Genomic DNA, 18,411 nt, shown 5'->3' with positions numbered 1-18,411 from the left:
AAGCAAAGGGAAGGAAGCTTAAAAGAAGAGTATGTTGAATCTGATCGCGAAGATGGATTTCAATCGCATGGTTCGAAGATCAGATTCTTGAGCTACTACTTAGGAGTTATGATAGATTGCTAGGAAATATGTAATAGCATAGTTTCCATTTAAAGTTGCATTGTAAGGAAAAGATTTTTTCCGCATTTTATAAATAAATAAAATTTTTGTTTTACTTTATTTTATATCTCCGTGCAATGGCATTTATGGAAAGTTAATGTTTGTATGTTTCTAGCAATAATTAATTTGATTCTTTCGTATGTGGTAGTGTCTAAATTTACCAAATAAGGAAAGATTCTTATCACTTAAGTTTCAATTGGACCGAAACTTGGAATCATGCAGGTTGTATTGCATGATGAATGAAAATTTTCATTTTTTTGGAAAGTTAAGACTAATTCCCTGACCAAATGTATATGTGAGTCAGGTGAAAGACTAAAGGATCGGGTACACTAGGTGTGTGCAGGTCAAAGTCCACCACAAAGATCGATAAGACTATTCGTCTTGATTTACTAAAGTTTAGTAAATATGGTTGTACCTACAAGTTTAAGTACAATTCTGAAACATTGCAAAAGTTTCAATGTATGGCAGAGCGAATGGGAAGAATCAAATTAGGCAGAAAGATAAAAGTTTCTCAAACCTGAAAAGATGGGAGAGTACTTTAGTATCATGTTTTATGATCATCTTAATGATTATGGAACCATATCACAATTTGATTCTCTGAGGACATCTTAGTGCATTTGTATGGCTAAGAAGAGGATTCATGAATTGTTGGAATGGTTAAAATCAAGAAGATCAATCATACTCCATTCCAAAACAATTATTGGAGTTATACTCCAAGATGGTAACCTTGAGTAACATAAAGAAGGGTTTAAAACACTTATCAAATGTAGAGTAAAATGTTTTCTACTCTTGAACATTTGAAATTGGTAAGTTGTGCTGTCTTGGATAAAACAAAGACCAACTGAGACAAATTGTGTGAAGTGTTTATCTTGATAAGAATCCGCACTAACTCTTGAATATTTGTTTGTTTGTCAAGGAATGGTTCTTGACAAAGAGAAACTTATATGTCAAGAGGACAGTGGGAGTCTTAAAGGTCTTGAAAGTTTCAAGAACAAATCAAGGATAAAACCTATTGTTTATCGCTAGCACACGACTTGAGGTTTGTAACATATCGTCTTGACATAATTCTTGTTTCTGTGCCTATTCCGGTAAAGTTGACTATGTATGTGAGTTCTGTGAGTTCTTAATTGTGTTCATAAAAACTTGGAAGCAATGGTGGGCCCTTGTGCTACAAAGAGGCAAGAAATCAAGATTGAACAAGTTCAATTCATATGAGTTTGAGTTTGTCACTAACCTTGTCTTGTGATTATGGTTTTGACAAATTCACATGGATAGGAACACATACACGATAAAATCTAAGTGTCATAAGGTTTCTTTCCGATTCATGAAAATGATGGTGAGGAAACGCTTTCACTAAGTAGATTTTAAGTAGATAAAAATTGGGATATTTTCATTCTCAAGGTCGTTAGTGGAGCGTGTGTGGTTAACCGGCACACTAACATGTACTTGTGAGAAATGGCAAAAAGGTCTAAACATTATGATTACGGCATCCCTCTTCATAATTGTTTAGACACACATGTGAGCTATCTAAGGAAAGATGTATGAGTCTGAGAAGCTTAGATAAAGTTTTTTCGAAGCATCTCGTATCAGAAGTCTGAACTTTGATGATGAAAGTCAATAAAGTATTAATTGCTAGAAGTTGATTTCTGAGTATATGTCAAAGCTAGTGGGAGCATAATTGTTATGCTAAATAATTATTATGCTAGTGGGAGCATAATCAATTATGATATGTATTGTTAATTATAAAAAACAAAAGTTTCGCTTGGGAAAGGTTGTTTTGCTATAATTAAGGGAGAGTAGATTATACTTCATTTCAAATCCTAAAAGTTTGGATTGAGATTTTAATCATCTTTAGTCAAGAATATATATATAAATTTTATGTTGGAATGGTTCAACATAAGGGAATTCTATATATATTGTGTTCTCAAATTTCGATTATGATTACGGAATCCCTCTTCATAGTCGATTTTTGAAAACATGGCAAATAAAAAATATTATAGCAAAAGACTGATCTAGTATCATGTCTTTATGTGAGACATCATGAATCGTGTCCCATATGCTTCGGGTATAGGATCGATCACATGTGCTATAATATTTATCCGTTCTTAATTTTCAAAATGCCTAGAGCATTAAGAGGGAAAAAGGAATAGAACTGGATATGACTGAAATGATTAAGCAATTGTCGAGGATAATCTGAGGTTTACCTAAGATTGGTTTCTTATGGACAGCTGGAAGTATGGTGTTAAATTTTGGAAGGGCCATATTGACATATTCTGAAAAGAGGTAGCTCTTGTTCAGATGTGATAGTCAAAATGGGAATATGGAAACGTTTTCCATATTGGGAGTTGGATTTTAAGAATCTATGAGAAAGTTAGAAACTTTTATGAAAGAAGGATATTCAAAGGAATGTACTTTGAATGTGACACTTCGTTTCCATGGAATTGATCTCCACTAGAATACTTTGTAATGTATGTTGTCGGGTCTTTGTGACTTTTGTGCATAGTCATTGCAAGAGGATCAATGCATATGAGTTTAAAATCTAACAGATTACAGTAAATCACAAGAACTTGATATTCTTACATTTACGGTAAGGATTTGGGATTGTGAAATGAGCATCATTGGAATCATGTTTAATTTATATACTTCACAAAGTAAGGATCATAGACAAACATAGTTTGCATAATTGGAGTATGGCATGACTATTGTTTAGAAAACATAGTGTACATGCTTGGAGCATAGGACAACTATTGTTTTAATTCAAGTGCTAAGTTGATAAATCGAAACAGAATAATGTGTAATCAATATGGTGATGAATAAAAGGTGTTTTATTTATATTCATAAGTGCTGAGACCATATTGGATTCAATTATTCTTGTGTTTCACTTTGCATGTTTTGACTTCCATAATAACTAGGTTATTCTATCCGAATGACTAAGTTATTTAAATTCTCCACGGTCAGTCATATGTTGGAAGTAGGTATGAATCAAGACTGTCATGAATTGGACTTGTAGATGACTAATGGTGTTTAGACATAGCAATGGTTGCTACAACATTCATGAGTGCTCATAAGTTCTGAGTATTGGATTAAACCCACGCTCACTTGTATCACTTCATGGAATTTATCTCGAGTGATCGTGAGACGGTAATATCATATAAGTCTTCAAACCTAGAGATATGAGTTGTTACCTATGAGTTGGTTGTACATTGATTGCACGAAAACGCATCAGTAACTTGATGTTATAAAATGTTCCTTTGTGTATAATTCAACAAGTAGTAGAACAAGCATATGAGTCGAAGTTTATATGTTCTTTCTAGTCCTTGGAGGATTAGAAGCGATATCTGGTCCCCTCGATGATTTTGTTTTGACCTATGTATCGGGCCCGGTCAGAACCTAATTGATGTGTTCAATTTAGTTCTATGTCAAACAAATCGGAAATCGGGAAACAAACTGCTGGACAATAAGTACGACGTTGTTCCATGTATTTGTCCGGCTGATATCTTGAGAACAGAGGCTTATATGATCACTTATCTAAAATGGCACTTCATAGTTCAACAGAGTTTTGAGAGCTACGATTGCCGGTTGGTTCCTGAAGTCATATCTGCAAATATAGTTATTAGACTTATCCAAGTGGGAGACTGTTGGATAAGGTGTCTAAGTCCATAACAATATTTGAGATGCACTTGACCCGACCCGGTATGGTCCATTTGGGTTGCACTTCACCCGAACAATTTGTATGGATAATCTTTTGAGAATAGTATGTTTATGATTTATTAATATATTATAAGATATAATATATTAATATGAAATCATATTATTTAATTAGTATTGATCTTAAATTAATTAAGAATTAATTTAGTGATCAAAAGGTGACTAATTAAATATGGGCTCTTGTATTTATTTAGTGTGGGCTAATGCTTATTTAGTATGGGCTTGGCATGCATGGGAGTCCATGGATAGTCCATGGAGCTTTTAACCCATGGCTCCTTGGAAAGGAAGAGTCATGGGTATTAGGGTTTACATGGATGTAACCCTAATCCTCCACACTATATAAAGGAGCTTATGATGCTTGAAATGGCACTAGTTGTGTGTGAACAAGGGTGGTGGCCGATTTCAAGAGTGTGCATTATTCTCTCAAGAGTTTTCCAAAGTTTGTGGTGATTTGTGATTTTACATTTGAGGCATCCACACTATTGGTACTAGGCTCTCAAACTCCAAGCAATCAACCACTACTAAAAGGTACGTCATTCTACTAGTAATTTTATGATTCAAGTTCCCCATGCCATGCTAGTTAGGATGTAAACCTTGGAAATTCTTATTTGCATGTATTTTAGAGAAAACATAGATCCAAGGTTTATAGGGTTGCATGTACACCATAGGAGTGTTAGAATGCTCAAAACCCATCAGATTTGTCGCCATAAATAACGAGAGACTCGTTACTTGGTAGAATAAGACGGATGGCTTTCTCGAAACACATGATATCAGCACGGTGAAGACTTAACCAATCGATGCCGATTATGATGTCAAAACTTTTAATTAAGACCGGCATAAGGTCAATTTGGAATGAATGGTTATTTAGGGTAAGTGTGCATCCTATGTATATGTCATTGGTTTTCTCAGTTTTCTCGTTGGCCATCTCAACGGTAAATGTATCTTTTAGTGCTTTGGGATTTTGTTTTGGAAAGTGTTTGAACTTATGGCTTACGAAACTTTTCTTTGCACCGGTATCGAAAAGGATACATGCATAAGAATCGTTGAGAAGGAACGTATCGGTCACCACATTAGGATCCGCTACTGCTTCTTCAAAGCCAATTGCCAAGACTCGCCCAGTACCACTAGCATTATTTAACTTAGGACAATTTCTTTTGAAATGTCCTACTTCCCCACATTCGTAGCATGTTTGACTCACTCCGTGGCAGGGACTTAAGAAATAGGCTACGCCGGTGCCCTACAGAAACAGGCAGTATGCCCCTTTCTGTTACAATTCTTGTAGTGCATTTCTTTGCAAGCTCCTATACGGTGGAAGTTGCATTTATTGCAATTTGGCAATGATCCAACATATCTATTTGGAGTTGTTGGAGTGACAGACACAGTGGTAGAAGCAGGGGTTGGAACGGTAGTAGGAACAATAGCAGCGTGTGTTGCCACTATTTGTTGCTTTTTCGAGGGTTCCTGAGACGATTTCCATTTTCGCTTGTTCCAGAATTTCTTCTTCTTATGGCTCTCTTCTTTGGGTTTCTCTGGGATATATACCATAGAGCCCTGACGAACTCTGTGGTCTACTAGTGTCTGTGCCAAACGCTTAACACTGTCAAAAGTGAGGGGATTAGCAGCAATTACATTTCCTTGTATCTGAGGAGAGAGTCCCCAGATGTATCTTTCAACTTTCTTGCTTTCAGTGGCAACCATCTCTGGACACAGAATAGTCAGATCACTGAACCGGGCGGTATATGCAGTTATATCGGAGTCTTTCATCTTCATACTCCAAAGTTCTTCCTCCAGTTTTTGAATTTCGCCGCAGGGACAATATTCTGCTAGCATCAAGATTTTTAGATCATCCCAGTCCATGGCATTGGCGACTGGAAGGGTTAAGGATTTGACATAGCCATTCCACCAGGAAAGGGCTTTGTCCAGGAAGGTACATGCTGCAAACTTAACTTTGCTTGCATCAGGGCATGCACAGATTTCAAACACTGATTCTATTTTCTCGAACGAGCGTGTCAAAGTAATGACACCTCCGGTGCCATCAAAAGTTATGGGCTTTGCATTAGTGAAGTATTTATAGGAACACTCACGAGGGTGTCCAAGACCTTCGCCATGACCGGAAGTTAGAGTACCACTACCCGCTCCACCATTACCCCTGGAGTTGATTTGTGCCATGGCAGCAGCCACAGCAGCAGCCACTGCTGCTTGAAAGATAGAAGCATCAAATTGTGGAGGGGTGGTGGTGGTGGATTTGGTGGATTTGGTGGATTATTTTTGTTCTTTCTGTTAGACTTCCTGGGAGGCATCTTTCTCTTGAATAAATTAAGAGAAAAATGATGATAAGTACAATATCATGAGTCAGGTGAAATTTGATGAGACATATCTTAACTTACGAAGCAAGATGTTAATGAAAGTTGTAATAACTCCATAATGAAATAAAATGCTTAATATTTTATTGATATATTGCTTTATACATGAAGTTGGGAAAGTTTAACCTAGATATAGGTCTATATTACATCAACAAAAAGGGAATTTAGACAACATTACTACCTACGAGTAGTGTATTCACTTAATCGTAGGGTTTACATATAGTAAAAAGTAATATATACATTCGACATCCTAATTTACATTAAAATAGAAAATAGAAGTAGTGTAAACACTACTTGCGACGAGTACGGCTCCTAGTACTGGGCTCTGCCACATGTGGTTCTGATTCCCTTAAACGCCTCTCGAGTGTACTCTAACGCTCTTAGAGTGCTCTCATTTCGATTTGAGCAGCAATCATTTCTACATGGAGCATGTTTGTGTGGTGTCTGGTTTCATCGTGATCTCCGTCTAGACGATGAATATTTGCGGCGTTTTGTGGGGAGGCAGCAGTGACTTCCAGAATTCGGTTGATCGATATCCGGGATTGATCAACCTGTCGAGAAATACGATGCACTATAACAGGGAGGGCCCTGTCAGCCGATCCTCCATTACTGATGTCATAAAAGTCTCTGTTCATACCAAATGGAGGACGCTGTCCTTGTCAGTGACTCCACATGTGTAGTTCTTCACCCCATGTTGGGGTTGGACCATGAAAATGTTGTCTGGCTGCTGGGCGTTGTACTCCTTGTGGTGGATTATATACCTCTGGTTCCGAGTCTGTGCCATCTGAATTTTCTTCTTCACTATCCTCCTTAGGATCCTCTTCAGGATCATCTTCTATCCAACCATTATTTCCTTGGTTAGGGAAGTAGGGATCCCCAGGTGGACGATATCCTGCCATAAGGTCTATACGAAGAATTAAAGATAAGATGCATAGAAATGATGTAGTTTTACAAAATACTCCTATAGTATTTTAAATTTTTGTTTTGTTCTAGAGTTCTTCTATATGAGTAGAGTTTGGTAAGTTCTAGACTTGTCGCAACACTACCATCACTCCCAAACACATGTTGGTCATATCTCAAATCAATATAGTTGATCAGGCTATATTTATCCCAGATATGAATACATAACTGTCCAGGTTTAATTGCAGTGTCCAACATCCAAATACTTTTATGTATTTATTACTGCGATACTATTTCTGTATGTATGAGTGTTAGTATACTTCTTATAAAATACTTATATTTTAAAAGTATACTTGTTGTCATAGCGCTTCAGCCCCATAGCATTTATAGTTTGTATATCTTTTATGAATTGATATACTGAGTTCACTATAAACAATGCTCTTATACCAATCTGTCACACCCCCAAACCAGAATGGCGGAAACATTCGGGGGTGGAGGACTTCATGTAGTATCACAACAATGCACAATAGTAATCAAAGTACAACAACAACCATTGTATTTACAAAGTTATAAGTTTTACAACTGTGTTCAAAACATAAAGTATATGAACTCAAAAGTACAAGTTTAAAAGACATGAGTTTATAGATCTCCGTCTTCTCAAAAGTTGTGGTTGTACCTGTATCACTGTTTCCCTGAGAATACAAGTAGTTTTTGAAAAGGTGTCAACAATTAAGTTGGTGAGTTCATAAGTATGTTTGCAACTAAAATCTGTTTTCTTGTATATTGATAAAGTGAACATGTTTTTCCCAGAAAATCCTATATTTTCTGCTATGTTATACTATAAGCAAAATGTATAATGATTTCTGTAATAACAACTTGTAAAATGTAGTTTAGTTTTCATAAAACCTTGAAAAGTATGTTTTCTCTTGATTTGAAGTAGTATTCCATGTTTTTACATGTGAGATACTGTATTATAATTTTATAATTAAATAAAGCTATGTGAAGTATTACTTATTCATACAATAATCATTTCATTCAATACTAAATTGTGAGTTATCATAACCATGCTTGATGACCTAGGATCGCCTAAAACACGACGTTCTTCAGGCGTCGAAATATGGTACGAGAGTTGTCACCCCAGGCCTGCCGGCCTAGCTGTTGTAAGCATCTTAGGTGCGGGATTGTCAGTCCCGTATAGATCTATACACAAGTGTTACGCTCTCACACAAGGAGACTCTGGTTATAATTTTTAGAATTTTTGTTTTATACTTAAATAAGTACTTGAAGCATGTCTCACAAGTTCTATTTCGATGATTACATGTAGAATAATAAAAAGTTATTTTGTAATAACTATACTGAAAGTAAATTTCATAAACTATACAAAATATAGTCTTATATGTTTGTTTCTTAGTAAAGTATTTTGTTTGTTTTATGATAATGTTATCTGTTTGTTTTCCATCATGTATTCTATTTGTATTCTGTTATGTACTATTTTAGTTTTCATGTTATGTACTTTGAAACTTGAAACAAGTGAATGAGTTCTCTAAACTATACCTATTATAGTTTAGTTGTTTGTTTTACTGTAAGAATCTGTAATACTGTTATTCCATGAAATTCTCTGTTTGTACTCAGGTAGTATCAAACAGTTTGAAAACCATTTTATATTTATATAAATGTAATATTTATATAATTGTGATTAATTATACCTTATATTAAATAACTTTACCCCAAGCCCACAACCAAACAAGGAACAGGAAATGGGGTCAAGTTACATATTCTGAATCTTCTGAATCCAAATTATATAATTTACACATATATAAATATGTAATTTTATCAATTATAACAATTTAAAAGTACTAAAAATATTTAAAAACTTTTAAGATATTAACACAATTTTATTGTGTTTCACTTGTATTCCCCCCCCCCCCCCTTAAAACTGTAAAAACTATGAAAATACGTGGATATGAACTCACTTGATAGGTGGTGATTCGGGCAGAGTTTCGTTTCTTAGAAGGGAGTTTTCTTGACGTAACTGAGAAGTTTTGATGAAAATCCGGCTTCACTCGGGCAGAGTTTCAGCTTATAATTGAGGACTTCGGGACTTCGGGGCTTGCTTCAAGTGGTAAGGAGGTACCCGGGGCTTCGGATGGTTTAGAAGATCTTAAAAGAGTGTTTAAGTGGAGAGAGGATTTGGAATTTCTAAACAAAACCCGGAGGTCTCGCATCCTATTTATAGGAGGGTTCTGGCCCTCAGTACGTTGGGCGTACTACAAAAAACCTCAGTACGCTGTGCGTACGTCTTGTACGCGGGGCGTACTAGTTCGAGCCTTACCTGAAGCTCCGAGGCACGCGTCCAGGCTAGTCTCATTACGCTGGGTGTAGTGGCCACCTGGCTTCGGACGCGTCGATTGACCGAGATACGTGTCACTTGCGAAGAAAGAGGCTACGTGGACAATCCGAGGCCTTGCTTCTGAGTACGCTGGGCGTACTCTTGTACGCGGGGCGTATTTCCTTTTTCCAAACTTCAAAAATTCATATCTTTTGCATACGAACTCTGTTTTTGACGTTCTTTATATCCACGTGTAGGTGAGACCATGCTATACAACTTTCGTTTAGACTCTGTCGGCTAATTTTGACTTTATTTTTAAAGTTATATTTTTAACAGGTAGGGACAGGAAAAGTCCATTAAAAATTCATAACTTCTTCATCCGACGTCCGTTTTTGTTTGTCTTTTTACCGTTGAATTTCTTTTGATAATATCTACGTTTCTCGTTTAGGTTGTTTTGGCCAAAAGTTGCTCGATCTAAATTTCGAGTTTCGGGTTGCAAACTGTTGTGTCGAAATTTCGAAAAATCATAACTTCTTCATACGAAGTCAGATTTAGTCGTTCTTTTTATGGACACTCTCGGTTTAACGTATACTATAACTTTCATTTAGATAGTTAAGGTTAAAAAGCATTTTATTGAAAATTCACTTTTTACGTTAAACAGTGTTTTGCCGGTTTTGTCGCGGATTTTCAATAGGTCATTACTTCTTTGTTATGACTCGGATTTGGGCGTTCTTTATATTTTTGGAATCCTTGACACGATTTCTACCACTATGTTCATCCCAAACATGTTTGTTTAACATTCCATTTTTGAGGGTCGATTATGTAAATGCACATAGTATACAAAAATTTCTCTTTATTATTGATCTATATTATTACATAGAGTCGAAATAATGGGTTGTTACAATAAGGCAGTTTCGCAACCAATGCCCCTTACTTTGGCAATAGATACATATGGACTCTTTAGTAATGGTACATGGGACTATCTCAGACTTATTATTTCTCTTTACCATTTGGTTAACCGGGTTGACTATGGCCGATCCATTTCCATTGGGAAGAGAAGATTTTTCTGGACTTCCAATGTTTCCATTGTGAATGTCCATGAAAGTTTGGGAAGTAGATCTTCCAATCAAATTTGCTTTACCAGTGCTCCAAATCATTTCTGATTCAGCAGCAACAAGCAAATAGGTAAGATCATTAAGGGTCATGTCGTGATCTGTCACATAGTAGTCCTTTAAAGAACCTGCTATATGACTTAGGAAGTGATTGAAGAACCCAGTCAACAGCCAACTTCCTTGAGACTTCGACACCCAACTCTCCCAACTTGTCAATATGTGACTTCATCTCCAAGATTTGAGCACATATAGACATTGCTTGCCAATAGGGATTGAGTGACCTTGCACTTTTCAAGAACTTGTGGGTTAGGGAGAATAATTGGAGGAGGTGGAAGAAGTGAAGTATGATTTACAGTCCCATTAATGCACAACAAAGGGATTAATCTTTCACCTTGATCGCCATTTGGGATATCATCTTCATTAGGAAAGCTTTATCTAAAAGGATAAGGAAGACCATAGTTGTCATAACTAGACATCTATGAGGTAGAAATTCAAGTTTATTTGATTTAAGTCCTTAATATAACACCCAATATGAAATATTAAGGCTAGGACCCAACACAATATTTTATAACTTGGAAGAGGGATGTCGTAATCCAAACTACAAAATATTTGAAGGTAGGTAAATGACGATTTACCAATTTCCACCATAAAAAAAACGAAATTTAACATTAATTTTTAAATGAATTGAAACTCCTAGATCTTTTGAGATTCATAGAACTATTCAATGGCATGTTAAAATCTCGATTGTGCCCTTCAAGTTTGTGACTGGGATGCCGAGGATCACAAACAAGGAGTAAATAATCATGCAAATTAACTTGGTACACTTAATGTTACAACCACCTAATCAATGTGTCGGTTAACCACACACGCTCAATTGATCTAGGATTAACATCAAGCTACCATTTGCCACACATTGTTAGTCCAAGATTAGTGTACCGGTTAACCACACACGCTCCACTAACGACTTAACAAAGTGCAAAGTTTCATGGGTTAGCACCAAATTCACATTTTCCTAAAGTAACCAAGATTGAGAATTTAATAAAGTTTAGTTACTTTATATTTATCATTATACTTTTAATGAAGGGAGAATTAATGTCATGTCCTACCCGTTCGGCTAACAACCCTCCACCAGTTAAGGAAGCGGTGGGTGAGAGTGGACACCCATTAAACTACCATTTTATAGGCAGTAACTTTATACCCCCCTTATAGACCGGCTTCGTGAATGAGGCCTACTAACGGTAAGACTGACTTACTCTTATACATATATATAAATATTAAACCTATAATATTATAATAGTATTAGGGTTAAATTTTAAACTTTTAAAATTCTAAGGGTTGGAATTAAAGTACACATGGGGGGGTAACTTTACAAATTCCAAAACTTGAGGGCAAGTTTGGAACAATTCAAAAACTTTTGGTTTCCATAACTTATGAGTTTAGAGTAGTTTAATGAAAAACTCTTCAAGTTCCATAACTTGAGGACAAGTTATGGAAGACTTTAAAACAATTAAAAAAAATGAGACTCTTCATTTTCATAACTTATGGAAATTTTATGAGTTTTAAAATTCATAAATGAGATTTTTCATATAACTTGAGGACAAGTTACAAAACACATATTATGAAAAACTTTTAGATCAATTTGGATCGAAAATAATTATCACATAATTTTTCTATTAATCTAAACTAACTCATAAGAACAAGATAATTCATATCATCAATCTTCAAGAAATTAGCATATTCATATAAACTAATACAAAACTTGAAATTATGAAAATTATCTTTTAATTGGATGAGAATCATCATTACCATAGCATCAAAATCAAGTTTTATGAACAAAACATTTTGTGGTAATGATCCAAATCCAAAACAGGCCAAAAAAACTCGAAAATCTGTTGTGAGGGGCTCCAACTCGTCGAGTGCAAGAACAAACTCGGCGAGTTGGATGAATTTGTTCTTGGACTCGGCGAGTCCCCCAGTGGACTCGACGAGTCCACTGTCCAGAACATCAGAAATTCGATTTTTTTGCTCCGAAAACCAATAATTACATCAAATATAACAGAAAACAACTCATAGCTCTGATACCACTGTTGGGTTTTGTATACTACAACATCCTATGGTGCACATACAACCCTAAATGGCTTGGATCTATGTTTTCTCTAATTATACATGTAATGGTATTTCCAAAGCATTAAGCCTATAACTAGCATGCAATTGACATAAATAATATGAAATACTAGTTAGGATGACATAGCTTTTATGTAGCTTGAAACCTTGTTGTATTTGGCCTTAAGAGCTTAACACCAAAAGTATGAATGCCTCAAATGGCTCACAACTCACCTAGGACAAAGGTGGCTCTTGAGAGAGAATTTCCATGCACCAAAAAACACCTCCATGAACTCCAAGAAATAGAAGTGTAGGCATTTTCTGGCTAACGAGTACATATTTATATGTTGGATTCCAAGGGTTATGGGTATAACCCAAATCCATACTCATGGGTTTTATGATTCATGGTTCATGTGGCCCAACTCTTTATGTGTCATACATAAACTTGGTCCAACATGGATCATAAGCCCAACACATATAAATATAACTAATTATCATAATTAGTCCCCATAGATTTAATTAGTCTTTTTTTATCACTAAATTAATTCCAAATTAATTCTTGATCAATACTAATTAAAACATATGATTTCATATTAATATATTAGAACTTATAATATATTAATAAATCATATATAACCTTCTCTCAAGAGTCCGTCCTAACAAATTGTCCTAGTGTTATGCAACCCAAATGGACCATGCTACTCTCGGGTCGAGTACATACCAATAATAGTTATGGGCTTAGACATCTAATCCAACAGCAGATACCACGTAAAGTTGCAAACTTTACGTGTATGCAAAGCATCCAAGGCTAGAAAAACTTAATAAAGACTTGACAAGGGACTTAGAGCATGAAGGGGGCCAAGACTTGATAAAGTTGGCAACTTTAAGTCCCCAAAGGTCTTGAGATATCCAGATCTAAAGCCATATGCTCATAACAAGCTCAAACCCAAGAATGATCCTAAACTATGCTAATAATGGCCATAAACTTCCATAGAAGGAAATCTAAGCAATGAAAAGCCAAGGTTTCGACTTTATACCTCAAAGTAGCTGTAACACTGGAGGAAATCCCGAATCTACTGCCTTCCACTCAATACAACCTCTTCAAGCTTCGAGTTCCTTCCAAAAGAGCACCAAGAATCACTCTCTAAGCTCACACACACACTCAAAGAGAGGAAGGGCACGAACTAGAGTTTCTCTGGACAAAGGGGGAAATAAGAGAGACTACAAATGAGACATAAGTCCTTTAAATAGGTTACCAATCCCTAAAATTTAGGGTTTCCTCTACAGCACCTACTCGCCGAGTCAGGGCCTTCCGACTCGTCGAGTAGGGTCGAAATCCCGCGATTCCTTAAATGACTCTACTCGTCGAGTTGGAGCTCCCAACTCGCCGAGTCCATGCACCAAAACCCTAAAAACTTGCATCCATTAAACAATTCCTGGAACAGGTGTTACAAAAAATATATTAGAATTTATGTTTTTTAATTCCCTACAAAATACAAAATAAATATAATATTTGTATGAAATATATTTAAAAATAAAAAGTGAAAGATTCTTCCTATTCACACTCTGTTTTGATGACGGAAAAAAATAATAAGAAAAACGCTGACGTGACACACAACCCTTCTAAAAACATGTTAGATCGCCTTTTTGACATTCCAGGTAAATAAATAAATAAATAAATAAAATCGTGTGTTTTGCCTGGTACTTTCTTTAAATTATGTTAATACAGCTTCTTCCCTTTCCATTAAATATTACAAATTATGTTATAACAACTTAAAATTATGATGTTCCTCTCCAAAACTCCAAAGTCACCAACGACAATTCTATTAATTCCATTATTGTTCACCAAACTCAATTATAATAAAGATTCTTGGCAAAGTGCTAAAAAGAAACCCAATCTCAATCTCAATAATTATAATAAAATGCACCCTGTTGATGTTCTCCCTTCTCCAATTCGAATTAACACCCGTTTGAGAGAATCAAAGTTTGATGAGCGAGAAATTAATGAAAGAATTGAGCTGGTTGGTGAGCAATAATTGGCCATGGCGAAAATATCCACAATTTCAATGCACCAACCTTTTATTCCTTTCCCCCCTATTTCTTCTTGTCTACTCGTTTCCCCAAATGGTAAATCCACTTTGCTTCGCTTATCTGATCTTCGGATTTTGTGGGCATTCCACATTTCGCTTATAGAAGGATTTCAAATAGCAGAATCTGAAGTTTTTCTTCTCTGGTATGTCACTCTCATCATGTCTTTCAAACTATCTTCTGTGACTTTGACTAATGGAGTTCTCCTTGTTCTTGTTGTGCTTTATGTTGATGTTCATCCGAGATTCTCTGAATGATATGATGCTTCAAATTGGATTTAGGGTTTCTCATTTTTGACAAATAAATCTTTTTTTATACATAATTTTATATTTTATCTAGCAGTATAAACCAAGTGTAGCATCAAGAATGGGATCCGGAGATTGGTTGAAGAATATAATCAACTTAAGTAAATCAAGGAAGCCAAAATCAAAGAGGATGAAGGTATACCATGATACATGTCACATATGTTAATATTATTTTAATGAACCAAGTTATCATAGTCTCATAGATATATTGCGGTGTAAATAAATTAAATAAAAAAAATTAGAATTTTTTTATTCTAGTACATTTCTTGCAAAAAGATTGCTAAGATAGTGCTTAACGTGATCGAAAATTCGTTCCAATTCGTAGTATGAGAAAAAAGAAACATATATGGGGAGAAAAGAATCTTAAAATTCATATTTAAAAAAAAAAAAAAAAAAAGAGTTTCAAAGTTTATGAATATTTTGTGAATGTTACAGGGCTTTACCATACCTGTCGAAAACAAATTGGAATCCCAACGTCAAGAAAAGTCAACAATTTCGGTCAATGGTGTTGCTTCCGAGAAGCCTAAGGTTCTCCATCCGTTGGTTGAGGATCTTGCTGCAACTCGTATCCAAACCACATTCAGGGCATTTAAGGTAACGTTTTATTTATTTATTTATTTGTTTTGATCCATAAATTGTTCAGAAAATGATGTTTAAAAGATATTTGAGAAAATTACTTCATAAAAAGGGAGGGAAAAATAAATTAGGGAAAATTTGTAAAAAATTTGGGACTTATAGGGAAAGCCATCCTTGCTTTTTTATATTATTAAATAAAAAAAACACTAATATACAACCATTAAAGTTTCACTTTTAAGATCAAACCTACTATTTTTCAACATCTCCTGGGATTATGTTCTTAAAGCTTGCGGTAATTATCGATTTTTTTTTTTCAAAATATTATGCAATTCTATCAAAAATTTCTAGTGGAATTTAAACCACTTAACCTCAAAACCCGAATGCACCTTGTTTAGAAGGGAAGGAGTAACAAAATGAACAAACGTTAAGTCCATGCTAAATGACCGTTTTCCTCATATTATATTTTTTTTATTAATTATTATTATTATTATTATTATTATTATTATAGCTACTTTTTACTAGCTTCTCCAAACCTTCTGACCCTAAACAATAAAAATAATCATATATGAAGGCAAGGAAAGCATTGAGGCATTTGAAAGGAGTATTAAGATTGCAGACGCTTACAAAAGGTGATTTTGGAAAGAAGCAAACATCAAATACATTAATGAATCTTCAATCATGGAGCAAGATACAATCCAAAATTAGAACACGAAGACTTCAAATGGTTGAAGAAGGAGGAATTAAACGGAAGAAATTAGAGAATCAATTGAAGCTCGAGACCAAGCTTCGTGATCTAGAGGTAAGAAAAATATACATACATTGCAATTATGGTGAATAAAAAAATAAAGTACATTGCTGTTTCTTTGCATTTTGCTAAAAAATCATAGTATTTTTTCGTATAAAAAAGTAAAAAACTTATTGTTATTATATTCCATAAATTGAATTTTTTTTTTTTTTGCTTTTTTTTGGTATGGTAGGTGGAGTGGAGTGGTGGTTCTGATACCATTGATGAGGCTCTTGCAAGGATACAACAGAGAGAAGAAGCAGCGGTAAAGCGTAAGAGAGCTATGGCATATGCCTTCTCTCATCAGGTAAACTCAATCAATTTTTTTTTAAAGTTAATTAAATTTTAGTAACTATATTATAAATACAGTGAAAGTATGTTGCACATTTGACTTCTTTTTCCATATATTAAAAAATAGAGAAGGAATTTTATGGGGTTAAATGCAAGAAATAGCAATGTAGTTTTGTGTATTTGTTTATAATAGAATCATGTTGTCATTTCTTCCTATTACAACATTATACTTTGAATAATCTACCAATTTATAGCAATGTCGTGAAATACATAGTAATTTTCATTGCTATAATTGGATGGATTTTTCAAAGTGTAAACATGGAAATACAGTGTTGTAATAGAAAGAAATGAATATAAGACGCCATAAGAAACAAATAAATGGAGACAAGTTGCTATTACTTTCATTTACCCTGAATTTTATTTAGGGTTAAATACAAGAAATAGCAACATCCTTTCATATATTTGTTTAAATAACATTCTATTTTCATTTCCTCCTATTACAACAATGTTCAATTTTTCATAAAACAATTTATAATAATAATAAAAAAGCTGAATTTACAAAGTTGTTATAGAAAGATTATGAATCTAGGATACTATAGTTAACAAATAAATTAAAGTACATTGCTATTTCTTCAATTCAAAGATTTTTACCATGAGTTTTCAGTGGAGGCCGAGTTCAAGATACAATTTAGGCCCGTATGATTCAGAAGCAGCTACTGCTGATTGGTGTTGGAGTTGGTTGGATAGATGGATTGCAACTCAACCATGGGAAAACCGAGTCCTGGTTGAGTTGACTCAGAAGAAACTCAACAGCCCAGCAAACAAAGCTGTGAAAAACTCAAAATCACCATCAATGAAAAATTCAAAGTCCATGAAAACTTCACCTAATGGTATGAAAACTCCAAGAAACGGGAAGCTATCCTATGTGGCAGCCATCAAAATAGAAACATTGGTAAAAGAGTAACATTTGGTAACTGGTCAAACGGTCAAACCGAACATGATGTGCTACATTCTAATTGTATGTGTAAAGTTATTTGATTTGTTGATGGGGTCGTTCAGGGTTATGATATTTACTTTTTTTTTAAATGTGTAAAGTTATTTTTTTTTTCTATTTATATTGTAAATAGATGCAATAATGATTTATGGGGTGAATATTGTATGTGTGTATTTGGTTGGTAATGTCATAGAAATATAGAATTGTCGTTTTGGGTTATTTGGAAATCTCAAACAAAAACTGAACATGATATTTTCACTTATGGTTTTGATTCATTCATTTAAAAACAAGATGTTTTAACTTTTATATCTTTTATTTTAATTGAAGAGAGAATCATGATGAAGATATAAAAGGTGAAACACCTTTTGTTTCAAGTTCATGAATAAAAAACACAGAACTCTCAAACTCAAATGTGGTTCCATTACATATGGTTAACGTCATCTCAGTTAATGATAGTTTGTGGTTAATTTAGTGGTTAATTTATAAACCAAATTAAAAGAAGTTTTCATTTGTATTGGTGATGTAAAAATTAATAACTACGACTTTTCAACCAAAAAGGTTATAAATGGAATACTTTTTAAAAAAATATATACAAACTAGGGTAGATACCCATGCTTCCCATGGGTCAGTGTATCCCATGCAAATCCGATACTTTGCATGGGCCAGTGGGCTTATTTTATTTAATTGGATTGTGTTATT

General features: G+C 34.6%; 1 protein-coding gene across 2 annotated transcripts; it reads left to right on the top strand.

Annotated features, from left to right (window-relative positions):
- The first annotated feature begins 14,533 nt into the window (after window positions 1–14,533).
- LOC145166737 (protein IQ-DOMAIN 10-like) lies at window positions 14,534–17,931 on the top strand. Of its 2 annotated transcripts, none has more exons than XM_079085776.1 (6): window positions 14,534–14,907; window positions 15,102–15,203; window positions 15,503–15,661; window positions 16,215–16,442; window positions 16,621–16,734; window positions 17,383–17,931. In XM_079085776.1, the coding sequence occupies exons 2-6, from the start codon at window positions 15,129–15,131 to the stop codon at window positions 17,680–17,682; spliced, it is 876 nt and encodes a 291-aa protein (XP_078941902.1). In that variant the 5' UTR covers window positions 14,534–14,907; window positions 15,102–15,128; the 3' UTR covers window positions 17,683–17,931. The 2 variants fall into 2 exon arrangements, with proteins under 2 accessions (XP_078941902.1, XP_078941894.1); XM_079085768.1 differs by having other exon boundaries at window positions 14,535–14,907; window positions 15,105–15,203.
- The last annotated feature ends 480 nt before the right edge of the window (window positions 17,932–18,411 follow it).

The sequence above is a fragment of the Lactuca virosa genome, chromosome 1, assembly GCF_052849685.1.
Source record: "Lactuca virosa cultivar CGN04683 chromosome 1, Lactuca_virosa_CGN04683_v6, whole genome shotgun sequence".
Lineage (NCBI taxonomy): Eukaryota > Viridiplantae > Streptophyta > Magnoliopsida > Asterales > Asteraceae > Lactuca > Lactuca virosa.
The sequence above is the reverse complement of the archived record's forward strand: the minus strand, read 5'-3'. Positions and strand labels throughout refer to the sequence as shown.

Excerpts from the sequence above, each read along its gene's own strand:
- LOC145166737 (XM_079085776.1), top strand. The coding sequence starts at position 15,129 with ATGGGATCCGGAGATTGGTTGAAGAATATAATCAACTTAAGTAAATCA. Across the intron at positions 15,662-16,214 it reads CCACATTCAGGGCATTTAAG|GCAAGGAAAGCATTGAGGCA; the intron begins GTAACGTTTTAT and ends TCATATATGAAG. Across the intron at positions 16,443-16,620 it reads CCAAGCTTCGTGATCTAGAG|GTGGAGTGGAGTGGTGGTTC; the intron begins GTAAGAAAAATA and ends TTGGTATGGTAG.